The sequence below is a fragment of the Symphalangus syndactylus genome, chromosome 6, assembly GCF_028878055.3.
Source record: "Symphalangus syndactylus isolate Jambi chromosome 6, NHGRI_mSymSyn1-v2.1_pri, whole genome shotgun sequence".
NCBI classification, from domain to species: Eukaryota; Metazoa; Chordata; class Mammalia; order Primates; family Hylobatidae; genus Symphalangus; species Symphalangus syndactylus.
Window position 1 is genome coordinate 118696458 of NC_072428.2, and position 18527 is coordinate 118714984.

The 18527-nt window shown below is 58.4% G+C and overlaps 1 protein-coding gene across 2 annotated transcripts in view; it reads right to left on the reverse strand.

The window, feature by feature from the left end:
- Nucleotides 1-237: 237 nt before the first annotated feature.
- Nucleotides 238-18527, reverse strand: part of KCP (kielin cysteine rich BMP regulator) — a 35657-nt gene continuing 17367 nt past the window's right edge. Inside the window, exons 10-41 of one of the 2 annotated variants that reach the window (XM_055283939.2) lie at nt 17616-17709; nt 17392-17471; nt 17222-17315; nt 16807-16892; nt 16654-16735; nt 16285-16437; nt 16104-16210; nt 15930-16023; nt 15069-15242; nt 14874-14956; nt 14608-14701; nt 14328-14519; nt 13758-13928; nt 12286-12462; nt 10540-10625; nt 10201-10291; nt 9980-10062; nt 9789-9882; nt 8387-8560; nt 8071-8153; nt 7291-7411; nt 5299-5378; nt 4988-5087; nt 4359-4447; nt 3981-4083; nt 3748-3890; nt 3260-3432; nt 3065-3176; nt 2869-2970; nt 1919-2083; nt 853-1159; nt 238-680 (exon numbers count right to left, since the gene is read on the reverse strand). In XM_055283939.2, coding sequence (XP_055139914.1) covers nt 412-680; nt 853-1159; nt 1919-2083; nt 2869-2970; nt 3065-3176; nt 3260-3432; nt 3748-3890; nt 3981-4083; nt 4359-4447; nt 4988-5087; nt 5299-5378; nt 7291-7411; nt 8071-8153; nt 8387-8560; nt 9789-9882; nt 9980-10062; nt 10201-10291; nt 10540-10625; nt 12286-12462; nt 13758-13928; nt 14328-14519; nt 14608-14701; nt 14874-14956; nt 15069-15242; nt 15930-16023; nt 16104-16210; nt 16285-16437; nt 16654-16735; nt 16807-16892; nt 17222-17315; nt 17392-17471; nt 17616-17709 — 4056 coding nt within the window. In that variant the 3' untranslated portion in view covers nt 238-411. Of the gene's footprint in view, nt 681-852; nt 1160-1918; nt 2084-2868; nt 2971-3064; nt 3177-3259; nt 3433-3747; nt 3891-3980; nt 4084-4358; nt 4448-4987; nt 5088-5298; nt 5379-7290; nt 7412-8070; nt 8154-8386; nt 8561-9788; nt 9883-9979; nt 10063-10200; nt 10292-10539; nt 10655-12285; nt 12463-13757; nt 13929-14327; nt 14520-14607; nt 14702-14873; nt 14957-15068; nt 15243-15929; nt 16024-16103; nt 16211-16284; nt 16438-16653; nt 16736-16806; nt 16893-17221; nt 17316-17391; nt 17472-17615; nt 17710-18527 lie in introns of both variants that reach the window. The other variant, XM_063641601.1, reaches the window with a different exon arrangement.

Below are 18527 nucleotides of genomic sequence, written 5' to 3' on the forward strand. Positions count from 1 at the left end.
GCTACACGGAATGAGCACAGGGCTAAGACCAGGGCACCAGGGTCCTCATTCTACCCACTGCAGGGTTTCCCAGACAGCACCACGGAGTGGCTGGGTGGGGCAGCCCAGGCATGCAGGTGCAAGGAGTGAGCATGGTACTGTGATTCTGTGGCCATTGATCACTGGTCCCCATGTTCCTGGCAGCCCAGCCTCTGTCCCAGCACCAGGAGGAAATACACACACACAAGGAAGCCTTCGGGCAGGCCTAGAGTTTACTGCTTGTGACTCAACATGGCGGGGGTCTTTGCAGGGCAGGGGCCCAGGCTCCAGTGTCCAGGCAGGGCATTCTCTCCACAGCCCTAACCAGGGTGGGAACTGCTCACCAAGGGGAGACTCCTGGCCTGATGAACCCTGATCGGCCACTGTCCTGACTCAGGGTGTCTCTTGGGGCTCCCGGCTGGGGCTGGGCCGAGCACCAAGTGGCTGGTCTCCAGTGAGCAGGACTTGGGGGCAGGCCTTGGGTGGGATGCAGTGGGCCTCGTGTTCCACCAGGCCTGCAGGGCATTGGCAGCCAGGCACGCAGGGCCTCACGCAGTGGGCTGCCAGCTCCCCCAGGGGGATATGCTGATTGAAGCAGGTACGGGGACAGGGAGGGCCACACTCATCGAACACGAAGCCACGCTCCAGGGGGCAGCCTACCACTGCAGGGGGAGTGGGAGGCGGGGTTACCGAGGCACCTGAAACTGCCCCAGTTGCTGTGCGTACCCCTGCGAGACTCGCCATACCCGCCCCGGTCCCACCCTGAGCCCTCCGGGCTGCCCTTCTTCTCTGTGCCGACCCTCCCCCAACCTGCAGCGGGCATCACCCCCTCACCGCACAGCGTGGGGCCTCGCCAGGTAGGTGTCACTCCTGCCTGGCGACAGTGACTGGCGTAGGCTTCCAGGGCATCACAGAGGCAGGCATCAGCAGAGGAGCCAGGGCCACAGGCACACAGGTCATACACACAGGCGGCAAAGAAGGGCTCCGGTGGCACCACAGCATGGCAGCGACTGAATGGCGAGGACTTCAGCACCCCACACCGGGCATTGGCCTCACGCCTCACACGGTAACCTGCTGCCCGGCACGGATCCACCTCTCGGCCTGCAGAACAGGGCCGGCCAGGCCCCAGCCCCTCTGAGACCTGGGTGGGGAGAGCAGCCCTGATGTGACAGCACCACTGGCAGCTGGCCTCTGCATGCCGTGCTCTTCAAAGCACTTCCCACTCAGTCATTTGCTTTAGTCCCCAAACCTCCCTAAAAGAACAGCAAAGGAAGTACTGTCTACCTTCTTTTTGTCCCCATTTTACAGATGGACAGACCAAGGCCAGAGTAGGTCAGCACTTGTCCAAGGTCACACAGCCAGTGAGTGGCAAAGCAAGGCTTGGGGGTTCAAGTAACGAGGTTTCTTCTTCTTCTTTTTTTTTTGAGACAGAGTTTTGCTCTTGTTGCCCAGGCTGGAGTGCAGTGGCACGATCTCAGCTCACCACAACTTCCGCCTCCTGGGTTCAAGTGATTCTCCTGCCTCAGCCACCCGAGTAGCTGGGATTACAGGCATATGCACCACCAGGCTTGGCTAATTTTGCATTTTTAGTAGAGATGGGGTTTCTCCATGTTGGTCAGGCTGGTCTCGAACTCCCAACCTCAGGTGATCCACCCACCTCAGCATCCCAAAGTGCTGGGATTATAGGCATAAGCCACCCTGCCCGGCCAACGAGGCCTCTTTTAACAAGCCACCCTACCTCTCCAGCACCAAGACAGGCAAGAAGCCCCCACACCTCTCTGAAAGCCCAAAAGCCTATCTTCTGTGACTTCACCTCCCTTCCCCGCTTTCCATGCCAGAGGGTTGCTCTGAGACTCATGCTCAGCTGCGTCTCCCCAACCCTGGTTCCTGTGCCACTCACCTGCCAGCTATTCCCAAACGCAGCCTCCGTGGGCAGGAGCAGCCCCTCAGGACCCTGCAGATCATCCTGGGCAAAGCCATTGAAGTTCCCACAGAGCCCACAAGTCCGGCCCTGGTAGGAGCCAGGTACGCTCACCTCCACCTGGGACTGCCCATCCCACAGCACCTGTGTGGAGAGGCCTGGGACTGGGGAACAGGGAAGGACAGGGGCCTTAAGAAGCCCAGGGTCCATCGTGGCCCCAGGCACTGTGTTCAGTGTGGCCAGTGCTGTAGGGGAGGAGAATGGATAGGTGGAGGCTCGCCTTGGAAGAAACACCGCCCTGGCCAAGGCCAAGTGGATACATTCTATGCCAGCCCTGGGCAAAGACAGATGACAGGAGGAGCTGCCCACAGCTCCTGCATGAGGGCACCTTCTCCTGCTGCCATCCCTGAACTGGGCCCCAGGTGAAATGCAACCCCCTTCCAGGGATTCACTTTATCATGGGCATTCGGGCCTTGCAGAGGACAAAGCACAATTAGGGTTCGGATTAGTTTATTCTACGAATTTACAAGTTGTGTTTCCTGCTGGGGGCAGGGGGCAAATTACTCTTCCACATGAGAGTTGGAAGGAACCTGAGACATCCCCCCAGGAGACTTTAGCTGACATCCTCCCCACTGCCACTGACCCTTCCCATTCCCCACTTTACAGACAAAAAATCTGAGGCCCAGAGGCTGGTGGTGGCTTAAGAGGCTGAGCCAAGATTAGAAATCAGGCTCAGAACTCAGAACTCCTCTGACTGCCTGGGGAGATCTCTGACCCTGATCCACCTCTCCTCACACTCCTGTACCCCACTCCTTGCCTCTTTTGGCCAGGAGGTAGCTGGCATCCCCACCCTGTCTACAGATACAGAGGCCTAAACAGGACTGAAGCTCCCAGCAGGCAGCCCACCCAGACTCGCCCTGGAGCCGCACCTGGAGCCCGGGCTGGGTGTGCAGAATCACAGTGTGTCCTCGCAGCTCCACGTACAGCAGTGGCTCCTGCAGGAAGGGCAAGGCCACCAGGCGCCCATCCACCTGGAGGATAAAGGAGGTGGGAGAAGGGGTGATGTCGAGGCGCATGGGTGGACAGCATGGGATCCACCTTCCCCCGCTCCTCAGCTTTGCTCACCGTGACTGCCCCGTCCTGCAGCAGCCGCACGGCCACATCTCCCAGCAGCACCGCCACCTCCTGGGTCCAGGCCACGCCGCTCAGGCCCCGGTCATCATTGGTCACATGCACACTGTGGGCAGGAAAGTCCCAGGTGCCAATGTTCAGCAGGTCTGGGTGTAGGGGTTGGGGAGAAGAGAGACGGGGGATGCACACCTGAAGTCCCCGCCGTGGCAGTCCTTGGCCAGCACATAGCTGCAACTGCCCTGGAAGTGCAGCAGGCGGCCGTCGAAGGTGCGGTAATGGGGGTCTCCGAAGGCCATGCAGGAAGCGGGCCGGGGCAGGCAACGGGGGCAGCAGCTGCCGGGACTCAGGGCCGGGGCCTTGTCCTGCACTCAGCCCCAGACACTGTCAGACACACCGCCCTCCCCGCCATGCCTCTCGCAGACCCTCCCAGAAAAGCAAGCATCTCCCAGGAGTCTCCAGGGATCTCCAGGACTCTGGCTCCCAGGACTCTGGCTCCCAGGCTCCCTGCGAGCGAGGTCAGGGCACCACTGCATGGTCGCACCGGGAAGAGCACTGTCCCCAGCTCCCAGCTGGCTGCAGGAGCCCAGCCTCCCTCTCTGATGCCTGGTCACACCAGGATGGCGGTACCATGTGCCCCCACCCTGACCCTCCCCACCACCTTAGATTGCGGCACTCACGGGGCCACACAAGAGCGGTGAGCAGCGCTGGCTCTGGCAACGCACGGTGCCCGCCATGCAGGAGCAGCTGGTGCAGGTGTCCACAGTCCAGCGCTCTCCAGAGGCCACCTCACGGCCCTGGTGCACGCAGGACTGGGTGGGAGCTGAAGGGATAGGAGCTGGGAGGGTCAGCTGCCCCTCCCACACGCCCAGATGATCTGGCTTACCCCTCCTCCATCACCCTGGCTGCGCACCTTGGCATCGCTCACAGCAGCTGTCAGCCTGGGGCAGCTTCACCCAGCCATGGGGGCAGGAGAGGGCCTGGCACTCCTCGAGGTGGCACTCCACATGGCCCCGCTGAGGACAGACATCATTGTTCTGGGTTTTTCTGCAGGGTTGGAGTCCCCGGCCTCATGCTTCTGGGGGCCTCTGAGCATGGACTTCTGCCTGCCCCTCCCGCAATACACTCTTCACAGTTCAAGTGGGGAATGAAATCCAGCCTTCAGCTCCGTGCCCCGGCTCAGGGATGCCTCTGCCCCTTAAAGACCCCATATCTGCTGGTGGAGTGTTGGGCACTCCTCCCTTTATCCATCTGCGAGATCCTCCACCCTCCCAGGCCCACCCCAGCTCACTCGGCAGGTACAGGCGATGCATGCATTGCTGGGGTCCCGCCAGCTCTCTCCATCTGCCACTCTCCGGCCCTCGGCCTCCAACACACATTCTGAGGAGGGAGACATGGGATGGGCAGGCACTGTCCCTCCAGCTGTATCCTCCCTCCTTGGAGCTTACCCAGCTTTTCACGGCAGGAAAGCACCCATTCCATGTCCCTACCACCCTGATGGTGTTGATTTCTTTAGCTAATATCCACAGGGCCTGTTAGACATCAGGCCCCGAATTAGAGCTCAGGATGTCTCTAGGGTCCTAGGAGCCCAAAGGGACAGAGGCTGGAACCCCACTCTGGGCCAGCTGCCTGCTCAGCAGTGCAATGCCCTCTTCATGGGCCTGGGGATCCCGAGCCCCCTGACAGGCATCAGGCCAGACCTTGAGAATCTAGGCTTCATCCCAGCTTCCTCCTGCCTCATGGGTCTCTTCTCCACCTCAAGAACAGCCCCCCTCCATTTCTAGAAAAGAATGAACCCTGCATTCTCTTCTAGAAACTGAGTACAAACCCTGGGCTGCCCGCTTGGCCCATGAATGCCTCCCCTTCCTGTCTTCCCCCTGGGCTCCTCTCTGAGGGTGGAGGCCAAGGCTGGGCACTTACCCCGGCATACGGGGCAGCAGCTCCCAGGGGGAGTGTGGCGCTCTGAGAGGGGACAGCTGAGCTCAGGACAAGCCTGGTGGATGCAGAGCCATGTCAGGTCCTGCCCATGTGAACACAAGAGGTAGAGAATGGCGGATCTCAGGGAGCTGGCGGAGGAGTAAGGCATAGGCAGGATGTGACAGTCAGGACAAGTGGGCAAATGTCAGGGCGAGTGGAGAGCCCTGGAGCTGCTGCAGGAGAGGAGTGGCAGCCACAGCCCACAAAGAAGGAAGAAGAAGGGCTCCGTGAGTCCCCAAGGCAGGAGGGCTCACCTGGCACTGGCACGTGTAGCAGGGGTCTGGTGGGGCTAGCTCAGATCCCAGCAGGCCCTCTGAACAGTTACTCAAAGCCTCTGTGAAGACAAGAACCCAGAGTGGGGGACATAAAGAGGGGAACAGGGCTGGAAATCCCAGCTGTCCCCATGCACCGTGTCCCCAGGTTTCTAACTCGAACTCCCGAGCATACCCATATCCCAGCACCTTGCCTCCGGGGAGGATAAGTCCTCTTTCTCTTCAATTCAGTCAAGTTTACACGTTTTAAAAGAAACTTTGCTAGGCTATTATTTGGGGCCAGGTGGGGGTGCAAGGTGACTGGAAACAGACCAACCGTGGCTTCCTTAGCCTGAGGTCACTAAAAATGGCCAGCCTGCGGCCTGCTCTCCCTTCTGCTATCTGTAATACAGTGTGGCTACAACATCGCAGGGAAGCACACAGCCAGGCATCCTGGGTTCGAATCCTGATGCCAGCACTCAGTGCCTGTGCTCATTAGGTTAGATTAATCCACCTCTCTGAGCCTCAGTTTCTTAATCTGTAAAAAGAGATTAATAATACTTCCCTCACTGGGTAACTATGAAAACAAAGCAAGAGACTTTATTAAGAGCACCAAGTACAGTGTGTGGCATGCAGTAGGTGCTTAATCAATGTTAGTCTTCTTCCCTTCCCCTGAAGCACCCCCTAGCAAGTGTTGATCAGAGCAGCCCTCCCTGATGGATGGCAGGGATGGCTGCACAGCATTACGAAAGTATTTAATACCACAAGCTGTACACTTAAAAATGGCTAGGATCGTATATTTTAGTGTCTTACCACCATAAAAAACAAACAAACAAAAACAGAAAAGTCGGTGAGATGGCTCACGCCTGTAATCCAGCTCTTTCAGAGGCTGAGGTGGGTGGATCACCTGAGGTCAGGAGTTCGAGACCAGCCTGGCCAACATGGTAAAACCCCATCTCTACTAAAAATACAAAAATTAGCCAGGCGTGGTGGTGCATGCCTATAATCTCAGCTACTCGGGAGGCTGAGGCAGGTGAATCCCTTGAATCCAGAGGTTGCAGTGAGCCTAGATTGTGCCACTGCACTCCAGCCTGGGCGACAAAGCGAGACTCCATCTCAAAAAAACCAAAACCCAAATCAAAAAACCAAATTGGAGAAAATAGGAGGGTTATCATTAAAAAAAAAAAAAAAAAAAGTATGTCTTTTCTTTCTTTTTTTTTTTGAGACATAATCTCACTCTGTCGCCAGGCTGGAGTGTGGTGGCACCATCTCAGCTCACTGCAACCTCTGCCTCCCGGGTTCAAGCTATTCTCCTGCCTCAGCCTCCCGAGTAGCTGGGACTACAGGCGTGCCCCATCACGCCCGGCTAATTTTTGTATTTTTAGTAGAGACGGGGTTTCATCATGTTGGCCAGGATGGTGTCAATCTCTTGACCTTGTGATCCTCCTACCTTGGCCTTCCAAAGTGCTGGGATTACAGGCGTGAGCTACCTGCCCCGGCCTGTTTTTTCTATGTAAGGATAACGTTCACCTGTATTGCAAAGGTAGGTTATCATTTCAGTGCTGGTATTAAATCCAGGAGACAGAAATTGGCCATCTTTCAATATTTGTAATAAAAATAAAACTGTTTCTTTACTTTTCGCTCCAATCTTAATAAATCTTTACTCTAACAACAACAACAAAAAGCTCGCCCACCCCTGTGGCTGGGCTACCCGCTGCCTGCCTGGTCCTCACTTCTCAGCACAACTGTCGCCCTGCAGCGCCACCTGCTGGCCAAGATGCTCCACAAACTGCACCCAGCTACGGAGAGGCAAAGGGTCCCTGTCAGCTTCCCCAGTTCCCTTAGGGATGGTGCAGCCCTCGCCAGCCAGGCATGGGGTTCCAGAACAGTCCACTGGAGTCAGGAAAAATCTAGGGCTGGGACTGGTGAGGAAGGGCGGCGGGAGGTGGCAGCCCTACCCTCATATCTCATCTACCCCCACATCCCTGGACTCACGGGCACAGGTGGGACAGCAGTGCTGGGGCCCAGGGGGCAGGAGCTGGCTGGGGGGGCAGCCCACCAGGCTGGGACACTGCCGCCGGTGACAGCGAAGGCTGGGAGGCCCCTCAGGCTGTGGCTAGAAGAATGAGTGAGCAGCAGTGGGTCCCGGGCCACGAAAACCCAGAGCTGCCCTTCGCCGGGACTTCCGGCCCCTCCCTCTGCCTGCTGCAGCCTCTTCCAGGACATGTCTTGGGCCCTGAACTCAAGGCTGAAGAGAGACTCAGTGTCTTCTAGACATGCTCCTCACCCCATGCCCTAGTCTCTGAGGTGATGTCTCCTTCTCCTTTCAGTCACTTGGGCCTGAGCCCTCATGTGACCTTTGATCCTCTGGCAGGCTCATGCCATCCTCCTCCCCAGGCCCATGGCTTAGTACCCTGACCTGTGATGTCATTTGCCTGCTCCAAGCCCTTCCATGGCCTTGCAGATAGAATCTCCACAATATGGCCCCTAGCCACGTCCCAGGTGGCTCTCGGGCCATACACACCCACCCTGCACTGCAGCCAGGGGGGCCACCCATGGCCTCCTGCACACTTGGAACCTGCCCTCCTTGTCTAAACCCAGACCTCCTGGCCCTGTTGGCCCCAACCCTGCCTTGTCTCCTGGCCACAGGGATACACTCCTCTGGCCCCCAGAGTGCCCGCTCCATGCAGTGACCAGCTTGACTGGGCCTCATCCCATGCTGCCCACTCCCCACCCCTTGAGGTGCCCCAGCCCCTCCACTGTGCCCTCACCTACCTCACAGATGCACACTTCACAGGGGTCTGCCCCAGGCTGGAAGCTCTCCCCGGGCTGGTACTTCCGGCCCTCATGCTCACAGTCTTTGGGGTGGAGTGAGAGCAGAACGGGACCAGGGGGCCTTCAGGCTGGCAGCGAGGCCGGGGTGGAGTCCTCTGTCTCCAGCCTCCCCCTGACCCCAGGGAATGGGGTGTGCACAAGGACGGAGGCCACTTCTCCAACTGCCTGTCTCTGACACCCAGCCCAGCAGAGGCAGGGAGGTGTGGGCCCAGGGCTCCCTCCTCGCCTTTCCCCTCCCACCCCAGGCTTCCAGTACCAGAGCATCGAGGACAGCAGTCATGGGGCCCCTGGTGGGGCTGGGCGCAAGAGCTGATGCACTGGACGCGGGCACAGGTGACGACGCCCTCGTGACACACACAGGAGGAGCAGGCACTGTCGGGGGGCACCCAGCTACTGCCTTCGGGGTGCTCTTCCCCATGAGCCAGGCAGCCTGTGGTGCAAAGTGGGCAGGGATGAGCTTGGAGGTTGAGATCTGGACATCTGTCCCTGGCCCCCACCCTCAGTGGTCAGCTAGGCATGTGGCACAAGGAGGGGGTTTGCAGGGATATGGCAGGAAGGCGGGATGGGGCAGAACTCCTGTCTGTTGTGGAGGGGAAAGGCACTGGGAGGGGTTCAGAACACCTGGGTTCTAATCCTGTTCTGTTCCTGCCTGCTCTCAAGACCAAGCTCCAGGCAGCAGGCACTGCCCAGTGCAGCCCGCACCGGCCACAGTACCTGGCATGCAGCAGCTGTGTCATAAATGCATGTGGACCAAGTGAATGGCTCCATGGCTAACCATGTGCCCAAGGTAACTCAGTCTCTCCGGGCCTCAGTCTCCTCATCTGTTAAATGGGGATTTCCTCTGTCCTGCCTCCCTCCCAGAGCAAGTGAAATGCTATGACAGTTTTGTGGTTCTGTAGAAACAACACCACACTGGGCAGGGTGTGGGGTGAGGGGGCAGTGGGCAGGCTAAGAAAGGCTCAAGTTCAGAGCCAGGTGGTCCAAGTGTCCATCTTGACTCTGCCACCTTCTCTACCTCTCTGTACCTCCACTTTCTCATCTGTAAAATAGGAGGACTAAGAGTACTTATCTGGTAAGGTTGTTATGCTGATTAAATGAGATAATACACATAAAGTGCTCAGGGCCTGGCACATGCTACCTGCTCACTGAATGTCAAGTATCTTGATGATGATGGTGATGATGATGGTGATGATGATGGTGATGATGATGGTGATGGTGATGATGATGGTGATGACGAATGGTGTGTGGTTAGGAAGAGGGGCAGCTTTTTGTTTTATTTTTTAGACAGAGTCTTCTTTGTTGCCCAGTCTGGAGCACAATGGTGCAAATGCAGCTCACTGCAGCCTCAAACTCCTGGGCTCAAGTGATTCTCCCACCTTGGCCTCCCAAAGTGCTGGGATTGCAAGTGTGAGCCGCTGCACCCAGCCCAAGAGAGGCAGCTTTCAGGGAACTCTAACCAGCACCTGGAAGAGGCGTGGTCTGGGCAGTCCCGGACAGGGAGAGGTAGGAGAAACTGAAGGTGGCAAGGGTGTATGCAAGGGCCAGTTGTGGGGGCAGGGAGGTGGGAGAAGAGCTGGCTGAGGGGAGGGAGGTGGGGTGGACAGAGGGACACATGGCCAAGGGGCTGAAGCAAGGGGTAGGGCTGGAGGCGGCCATACCTCTGCAGCGAGGGCAGCAGCTCCCCGGCTCAGTGACCTGGAGCTGGCAGGGAAGGGGTGGGCACCGCAGCTGCACACAGCTGACCTGGCCAGCCTGTAGGAGATGCAGGGACACTGGTTTACTGCCTAGGCTGGGGCCCAGAGGTGCTATCGTCCAGCCGTCACTCCACGCCCCCCACCTCCTGCTATACCTGACAGCGACACCACTCACAGCTGCCTGCTGGTCCCTCAAACTCCTCCCCGTCCTGGTGCTCCCGGCCCTGAGAGACGCAGCCTGTGGGGGACACACCTCCTGGGTGGGGGGCCTGTACCACCCTGCCCTGCTCGGCCCAACCTTAGGCCTCGCAGGAAGGGAAGGGGGAGGGAAAGGTGGGGAAGGGCGTGGGGGCCGGGCATGAGGAAGGCAGCTCACTGTGGCAAACAGGGCAGAAGCAGGGGCCTGGAGAGGGGTGGAGGCAGAGAGCTGGGGGACATGGCTTCTTCTGGCAGCGCATGGAACCTTCCTGGGGGAGAGAGGCCCATCACACCCTCAACTGGACTGCACATTTCCCCAGGGCTGGAGCCCCTACTGAGCCTGCAGGGGCCCAAACACCCTCCCTTGGCCCGGGACACCTGAGCCCAGTCCTGCCCCATGAGATGTGAAGGGCAGAGTGTAGCCCTTGCCACCTGAGTGGAGGAGACAGCCTCTTCCTGGCCAGAGAGGAGGATCAAGGGAGGAAAGATTACCAAGGTCCTAAAGGGGCCGCCTCACCTGGCAGGTGCAGAGGGAGCAGGTAGGGTCAAGTGGGTCAGGAAGGGTCTCTCCGGAGGCAGCAGTGACGCCATGGTAGCGGCATCCTGGCAGAGCGGGGAGTCCAACAGAAGAGCTGCCATCAACAGAACCTCCACTGTCACACACACACACAGCCCCGCCCCCCACACACATACACAGCAGCGGGGAGTGCAACAGAAAAGCTGCCATCAACAGAACCTCCACTGTCACACACACACGCAGCCCCTCCCCCCACACACATACACACACAGCAGCGGGGAGTGCAACAGAAAAGCTGCTATCAATAGAACCTCCACTGTCACACACACACACAGCCCCTCCCCCTCCACACATACACACACAGCCACACACACACATACACACATACACATACCCACATACACACACATACCCATATACACAGCCACACCCACAACCACATACACACACACAGCCACACACAGCACACATACACAGATACACACACAGCAGGGGGGAGTGCAACAGAAGAGCTGCCATCAACAGAACTGCCACTGTCACATACACACACAGCCCCTCCCCCTCCACACATACACACACAGCCACACCTACACCCCCACACACACACACATAGCCACACACACATACATACATACATACACAACCACACCCACACCCACATATACCTACAGCCACACACACATACACACACATATACCCACATACACACACATATACCCACATACACACACATACCCATAGACACAGCCACACCCACACTCACATACACACACACACAGCCACACACACATACACGCACCCACATACACACATACCCATATACACACACAGCCATGTACACACACACACATACACACATACCCACCTACACACAGTCACACAAACATACACATACACACAGCCACACACACATACACCAACACACAGACACACACATACAGCCACACAAACACATAGCCACACACACATCCCCACATACACACACAGACGCACACACACCCACACACATACAGAGACCCCCCCACATACACAACCACACAGCCACACACACACATACACACACACCCACATACACACACAGCCACACACACACACACATCCCACATACACAGACACAAATACAGACACACACACACACATACCCACATACACACAGTTACAGCCATACACACACACAGGGCCACACACACATACACAGCCACACAAACACACATGTACACACAGTCACACATACACGCATAGATACACAGCCACACACACACAGCCACATACACAGATACACAGACACACAGACACACATATGGCCACACACACACACTTACACAGACATACACACGCTGTAACACACACAGAGCAACACACACACATACACAGATACACCCACACAGAGCAACACACACACATACACAGATACACTCAAACACACAGGCCAAGACACACAGCCACACACATACAAAGAGCCACACTCACAGAGCCACACACACACAGCCAGACACACACACACACACACATGCATACACACATACAGCCACACACACATACATACACAGCCACACACACACACACACATACATACAAACACACAGCTCTGCCCGGGACCTCTATCAAAGGTGAGGGAGTCGGAGAGTGAGAGAAAAGTATGGTGGAGCGGCAGGCAGTGGCAGGGCTGGGAGAAAAGCGGAATCGGTGAGAGAGGCACCCGTGGGAGCCCCAGCAGGGGGAATAGAAGGGCAGGTGTGGCTCTACCCTGGCAGGTCGGGCAGCAGTGCCCAGAGGGGATGAGTGGGTGGCTGCAGCCCGGAGGCTCACAGGGCCGGCGGCCGCAGGTCACGAAGCCTCCAAGGCAGGTACACAGGTTGCAGGGTTCTCGGGGATCTGGGAACTCCTGGTTACTCAGGTAGGACTCCCCCAGGTACTCACAGCCTTTCAGAGAAGAGACAGAGAGGCCGAGGGAAGGGACAGAAAGGGATGAGAGAGCAGCGGTCATAGGCTCTGAGCTTGGGCCTGTTATGCATCCAAGATCTCAAAGATCTATCGTGGGGGCTGGGGGTCACAGTCCAAGCCCAGGGGGCAAAGCAGTCGTGAGGGGGGCGGGGTTTGGATTGGCCAAAGGGCAAACTTTCTCCCCTTTATCCTGCAAAAAACCTTCCTGTTTAATTTGTAGGAAAACACCCACAAGGCATCTGCTGCCCCTGGGTTTAAATACTCAGCAGGCCACTGTCAGAGGCACCAGTTTCCCAACCCGGAGAGCTAGGAGTAGCCTCAGCTGACTCAGGTGGTGCGGACCCAAGGTAGCACCTTTCCCACACTCTTCCGAGCCCACTGATGAATCCAGGAGGGGGTAGGGTCCCAGGGTGGTGGCAGCCTGCCCTTGGCACCTCTGCCAATTGCTCACCTCCCTTTTTAAAAAAGAGAGGGTGAATTTCAGGCTCAAAGCCTTGGTGGGCAAAAGTATCTGACTAGGATTTAACAACATTATAATTTTAATTATATTCATTTTTATGGTAATGTGGTCCTGGCAAGTCTAATTTTCCACTTGCAGTATGATATAAAACTCCTTTCTAAATCAATTTAAATTAATAAGTGAGTTAACTGGAAGGCAAATAGTAAATAAAATTACAGTTGGTAAGGGCGAGTGGCCAAAATTGCCAAGATCGCACAATAGTGAGGGAAGACAGGGGGACTAGGGGACTGGGTCTTTTTACAAGAGCCAAATTTAGGCCCAGAGAGGCTATGTAACTTGCCCAAGACCACACGCCAAATAGCAACAGAGGCAGGAGAAGATCCAGGCTTTAGTCGCAGGCTTTTTTTTTTTTTTTTTTTTTAAGACAAGGTCTCACTCTGTCACCCAGCCTGGAGTGCAGTGGCGAAACACGGTTCACTGTAGCCTCAAACTCCTGGGCAATCCTCCCACCTCAGCCTCCCGAGTAGATGGAACCACAACAGCCACCACGACCAGCTGACTTTAAATTTTTTGTGTAGAGACAAGATCTCTCTATGTTGCCCAGGCTGGTCTTGAACTCCTGGGCTCAAGCAATCCTCCTGCCTCAGCTTCCCAAATTGTTGGGGTCACAGGCTCGAGCTAGGGCGCCCAGCCTCGCGGCTTTTTCTTACTGTAATAAATATTTTAGATCCACCCTAGGCAGTAAAGATTATTCTGACCCAGCCCTCTGGTCCCCCCATCCCACCCCCGCAGTTCCCTATCCCATGACCCTCACCATCACAGTCAGGGCAGCAGTCGCCCCTGGCAGGGAAGGGGCACAGTGCAGGGGCACATGCCTTGGGCTCGCAGCTCACGCTGCCCTCCCAGCAAAGGCAGAGGTGGCAGGCAGCAGTGGGCGATGGGAAGCGCTCCCCGCTGGCGAACTCCTTCCCCTGGTACAGGCAGCCTGGGGAGAAGGGCAGGGGCTGGGGGCCTGTAGGGGCTGGGGGGCCGTGGGGACCGGAGGGCTGTGGGGACTTGGTGTTCGTGGGGGTTGGGGGGCGTGGAGGACGGGTGTCGTGGGTGCTGGGAGTCGTGGGGGCTGGGGGTCCGTGACGGCGGGGAGGCCATGGGTTCCGTGGAGGCTGAGGTCCGTGGAGGATGGGTGTCGTGGGGGGCTGAGGGATGGAGGGCCGTGCCTGCTGGCTCCCAGGCCATGCTGACCGGACACTACATTCCTAATGAGATCCCCGATGTGGGCGGAGCGGGCCTGCTGGAGGAGGGGGACTGGGCAGGGCGCTCCGGGGCGGGGCGGGGCGGGGCGGCAGGACGCAGGTGGCCGAGAGGGGCACCGCCAGGGCGTTACCGTTGCAGGAGGGGCAGCAAGGCCCCTGGCGCGGGTGCGCGCAGGGCGCGGGCGGGCAGGGCAGCCGCTGGCAGGACACGGAGCCGTCGAGGCAGAGGCAGCGGCGGCAGGGATCGCCGGGTGGGGAGAAGTACTCCTGGTGGCGGGCGGGGGCCTGGCTGGGCAGTGGGCAGCCGGCGGGAGCTGGGGAGGCTGCAGCGAGAGAGTGCGTCAAAGGGGCCCAAGAACAGGCCTCCTAGGGGACCCACAGGGAGGAGCAGCCGAGGGGTGCGGCCCCTACCTGGGCACTGCGGGCAGCACTCTCCCGGCAGCAGGACAGGCTCTGGACAGGGCAGCGGCGCGCAGCGGCGGGCCAGGCACTGCACGTTGCCGCTCTGCGGACCGACAGACGCACCACCGGTCAGTGGGTTAGTTGGGGGAGGCCGAGGAGACCCCTCCCACCCAGTGCCACCAGGTCCCACCCCTCCCACCTGGGCGGGCCTCTCCTGGCCTCTGCAAGTCCCGCCTCCACTCCCCTGGGCTCCTCCCACCCAGGTGCAGACTCACCAGACAGCGACACAGACGGCAGGGGTCAGAGGGGTGAGGGAAGTCCGCTCCGCTGGGGTACTCTTTCCCGCCAAAGGCACAGCCTGCGGGAGGGAGCGGCTATAGCCTGGGAGAGGGCGACTGCCCCAGGGCGTGCTGCCTTCTGGGGGCCACGCCATCCCATCCCAGAAGGCCGCCCCGACCCGCCCACCTCACCGTTGCAGTCGTTCGGGCAGCAGGTCCCAGGCAGCGGGTGGGCACAGGGGGCCCTGGGGCAGGCGCGAGGCTGGCAGTGGGCATGGCCTTCCTGGCATCGGCACTCCTGGCAGGGGTCTCGGGGGTGGGAGAAGCTCTCGCCGTCCACAAACAGCTCTTCCTCCAGGATGCAGACTGGGCAAGTGGAAGGTGGGGGCAGGTATGAAGGCAAAGCCTGATAGCCCCTCCAGCCCTGGAGTCCAGAGCCGCCACCCAAGTGCCCACTTGGAAGCTGACTCGAGGGGAAAGAGGAGGAAGTGGCCATGTGCACATGTGTGCAGGCACGTGTATCGTTGTGAGCACACACGAGTGTGCGTGTGCATTGGGGGTCATTCACCTGCAGGCAGATGTGTGTCTCTGAGGGGAAGAAGGGGAGTGCTTACACACGTGTGTACCTGTGTTTGACACACGCCCTCACACAGACTCTATGCGGGCAGGGACGTGTCCCATGCATCCCAGCACCCGGCCTCCTACGTGGCAGGCTCAAGTGCCTGCTCATGAACCTGTGTTATTCAGGTAGATACATGGGTTTACCTGGGGGGTAGGGGAGTGGGGGCCCTAGCATGGTGGGGGGGCAGTAGTTACTAGAAGAGGAAATGGAGCATGGGAGGGGAGGGTGGTGTAGGTCCAGGCAGGAATAAACAAATCTCTACTCTCCCTCCCACCCACACCCCGTGAGTTCCAGAGAGTTCTAAGCTCTGAAACAAGACTGAAACAATTCAGAAGGCCATTGCTTTCTAAGGTACCTGTTGGGCCCATGGGGCTGTGGGAGAGCAGCCTCTGGGGCCCTGATCCCCTCAGGCACAGTGAGTACCCACATACCTGGGCACCTGGGGCAACACTGGCCTGGTCCACTCTGGGGCCTGGCGCAGGTCATGGGAGGGCAGTTAACCAAGGAGCATGTCACAGTTCCATCCTGGGAGAGAGCAGGGAAGAGAGCAATGAGGGCACGCCCAGGAGGGGCTCAGCAGGGCAGCAGCAACGCTGGGCAGCTACCTGACAGTGGCAGGCATGGCAAGGGCTGTCTGCGTCCGTGAAGTTCTGCCCATTGGCATACACTTGGCCGTGGTAGGTGCAGCTGTCACAGCTGGGGCAGCAGGCACCTGGGTGGGGCAGGCTGGTCAGGGTGAGCTGGGTAATGCAGGGGAAGAAAGCCAGGATCAGCCCAGGCACTCACCAGGGGGCTGGGTGGGGTGCTGGCAGGGGGCTAGGGGGCAGAGCACAGCCCCGCACTCGGGTACCCCATCTTGACAGACGCAGGCGGTGCAGGGTCGACTATCAGGCTCCCACTGGACTCCCTCAGCAAACTCCTCTCCATCCAGCACACAGGCTGTAGTAAGGGGGCTGTCAGGTGGCAGCCTGCACACCTCCCACCCGTCCCTGTCCTTCCCAGGACACAGGGACCCCAGCTTCGCCATCCCCACTGACACTGTAGAATGGCTAGTGGACTTAGCAACCCGTACCCCATCCGGGGAAGGAGCACCCTCCATCTGCAGCCCTCAGAGGCAGCGCCCATAGCAGCTGCTCCTCCCCCTCTCACACACACCTGGGCAGAGCTGGCGGCCAGAGGCAGGCAGGGCACACGGGGTGACTGGGCACTCCTGCTCCTCACAGGAGACCTCGCCAGCCTAGGAGGGAAGCAGGTGAGACACCCTGAAGGAATGGGGCAGATCCGGGTGTGAGTGGAGGGACCGCCTACCTGGCAGGCGCAGCGGACACAGAGGCCCCGCTCCTGGAGTCTGAAGGTCTCCTGGCTCTGATACTGGTGTCCCTGGTACTCACAGCCTGGATGGGATGACAGGGGCATGGGGGTATAGGGCTGGAGGCAGAGGGGAAGCTTCATGTCACCCTGAGGTGTCCAACCCCCACCCTGACAAAGAAGATCCAGCTGAGTTCTCCAGGGCGCCCTGCCAGCAGCCCCCCGCCCTCCACAGCTATGCCACAGAAGCGCAGGCCCCAGCATGGTGCCAGTTTGCCATGAGAAGGTGTGGTGAGGACTCACTTTGGGAACAGGGTAACAGGGGCTTAGGTCCAAGAGAAGCAAATCGCCCACACCTAGAGCCTCTCTGCGGCCAAGGCCTGCCAGTCCTGCAGAGACTCCAGCCCCAACTCACCATCGCAGACAGGGCAGCACTGCCCAGGTATCTTGCCTGGGTGTCTGCAGGGCACCGGCGGGCAGGGCAGAGGCTCACACTGCACACTCCCATTCTGCCAACAGGGCCTGGTCAGCATGCCAGAGGCAGGCCCGGGAGCCAGGCCCTCCCTGCCAGGCAGCCACACTCACAGCACAGCGGCAGTACGAGCAGGGGTCCCCTGAGCCCACAGGCTCCCCGCTGCGATGCTCCCGCCCGTTTAGGAAACAGCCTGTTGGGAAGGGGGGCCTTAGATGTTCCTCAGGGGCCCCTCCCCACCCTCTCCTGGCCTTCATGGGCCCCTGAGCAGGGCCACCCATCAGCTTTCTCCAGGTTGCCCACCGTGGTCAGGTCCCTGCCCTACCCACCGACTCACCATCGCACACAGGGCAGCAGGTTCCTGGGAGGGGCCGGGCCGGGTATGGACACAGGCTGGCACATTCTCGCTGGCGGCACTGGATATGACCCTCCTGGTGAGAATGAACAGGGGAAGGGGCCGACAGGGCTCAACTGAGAGGTGGAAATGGTGTTAGAATCCCAGCTATCCACTTATTAGATGTGTTTATGGGTTGAATTGTGTGTCCCTGCCCCCAAATCCATATGTTGAACTCCTCACCCCCAGCACCTCAGCCTGTTACATTATTTGGAAACAGGGTCATTTCAGATGTAATTAGTTAAGATGAGGTCATACTGGAGCAGGGTGGGTCCCTAATCCAATATAACTAGTATCTTTTTTTCTTTTTGAGATGATAAAAAAGGCTTGCTGATAAAACAAGTTGCAGGTTTGCAGGTTGCAGGTTGAGATGGAGTTTCGCTCTTGTTGCCCAGGCTGGAATGCAATGGTGTGATCTCAGTTCACTGTAACCTCCACCTCCTCGGTTCAAGCGATTCTCCGGCCTCAGCCTCCCAAGTAGCTGGGATTACAGGCGTGCACCACCATGCCCAGCTAATTTTTTATATTTTTAGTAGAGATGGGGTTTCACCATGTCGACCAGGCTGGTCTCAAACTCCTGGCATCAGGTGATCCACCTGTCTTGGTCTCCCAAAGTGCTGGCTTTACAGGCGTGAGCCACTGTTCCAGGCAATATCCTTCTAAAAAGGGGAAATTTACACACAGACACACACACATACACACACAGGGAGAACGGTATGGAAAAGAGAAGGCAGAGGTTCAGGTGTTGCAGAAGCCAAGGAATGCCAGAGATCGCCAGCGAATCACCAGAAGCGAGGGCAGAGGCTGGAGCAGATTTCTCCTCACAGTCCCAGAAGGAACCAACCCTCCCACACC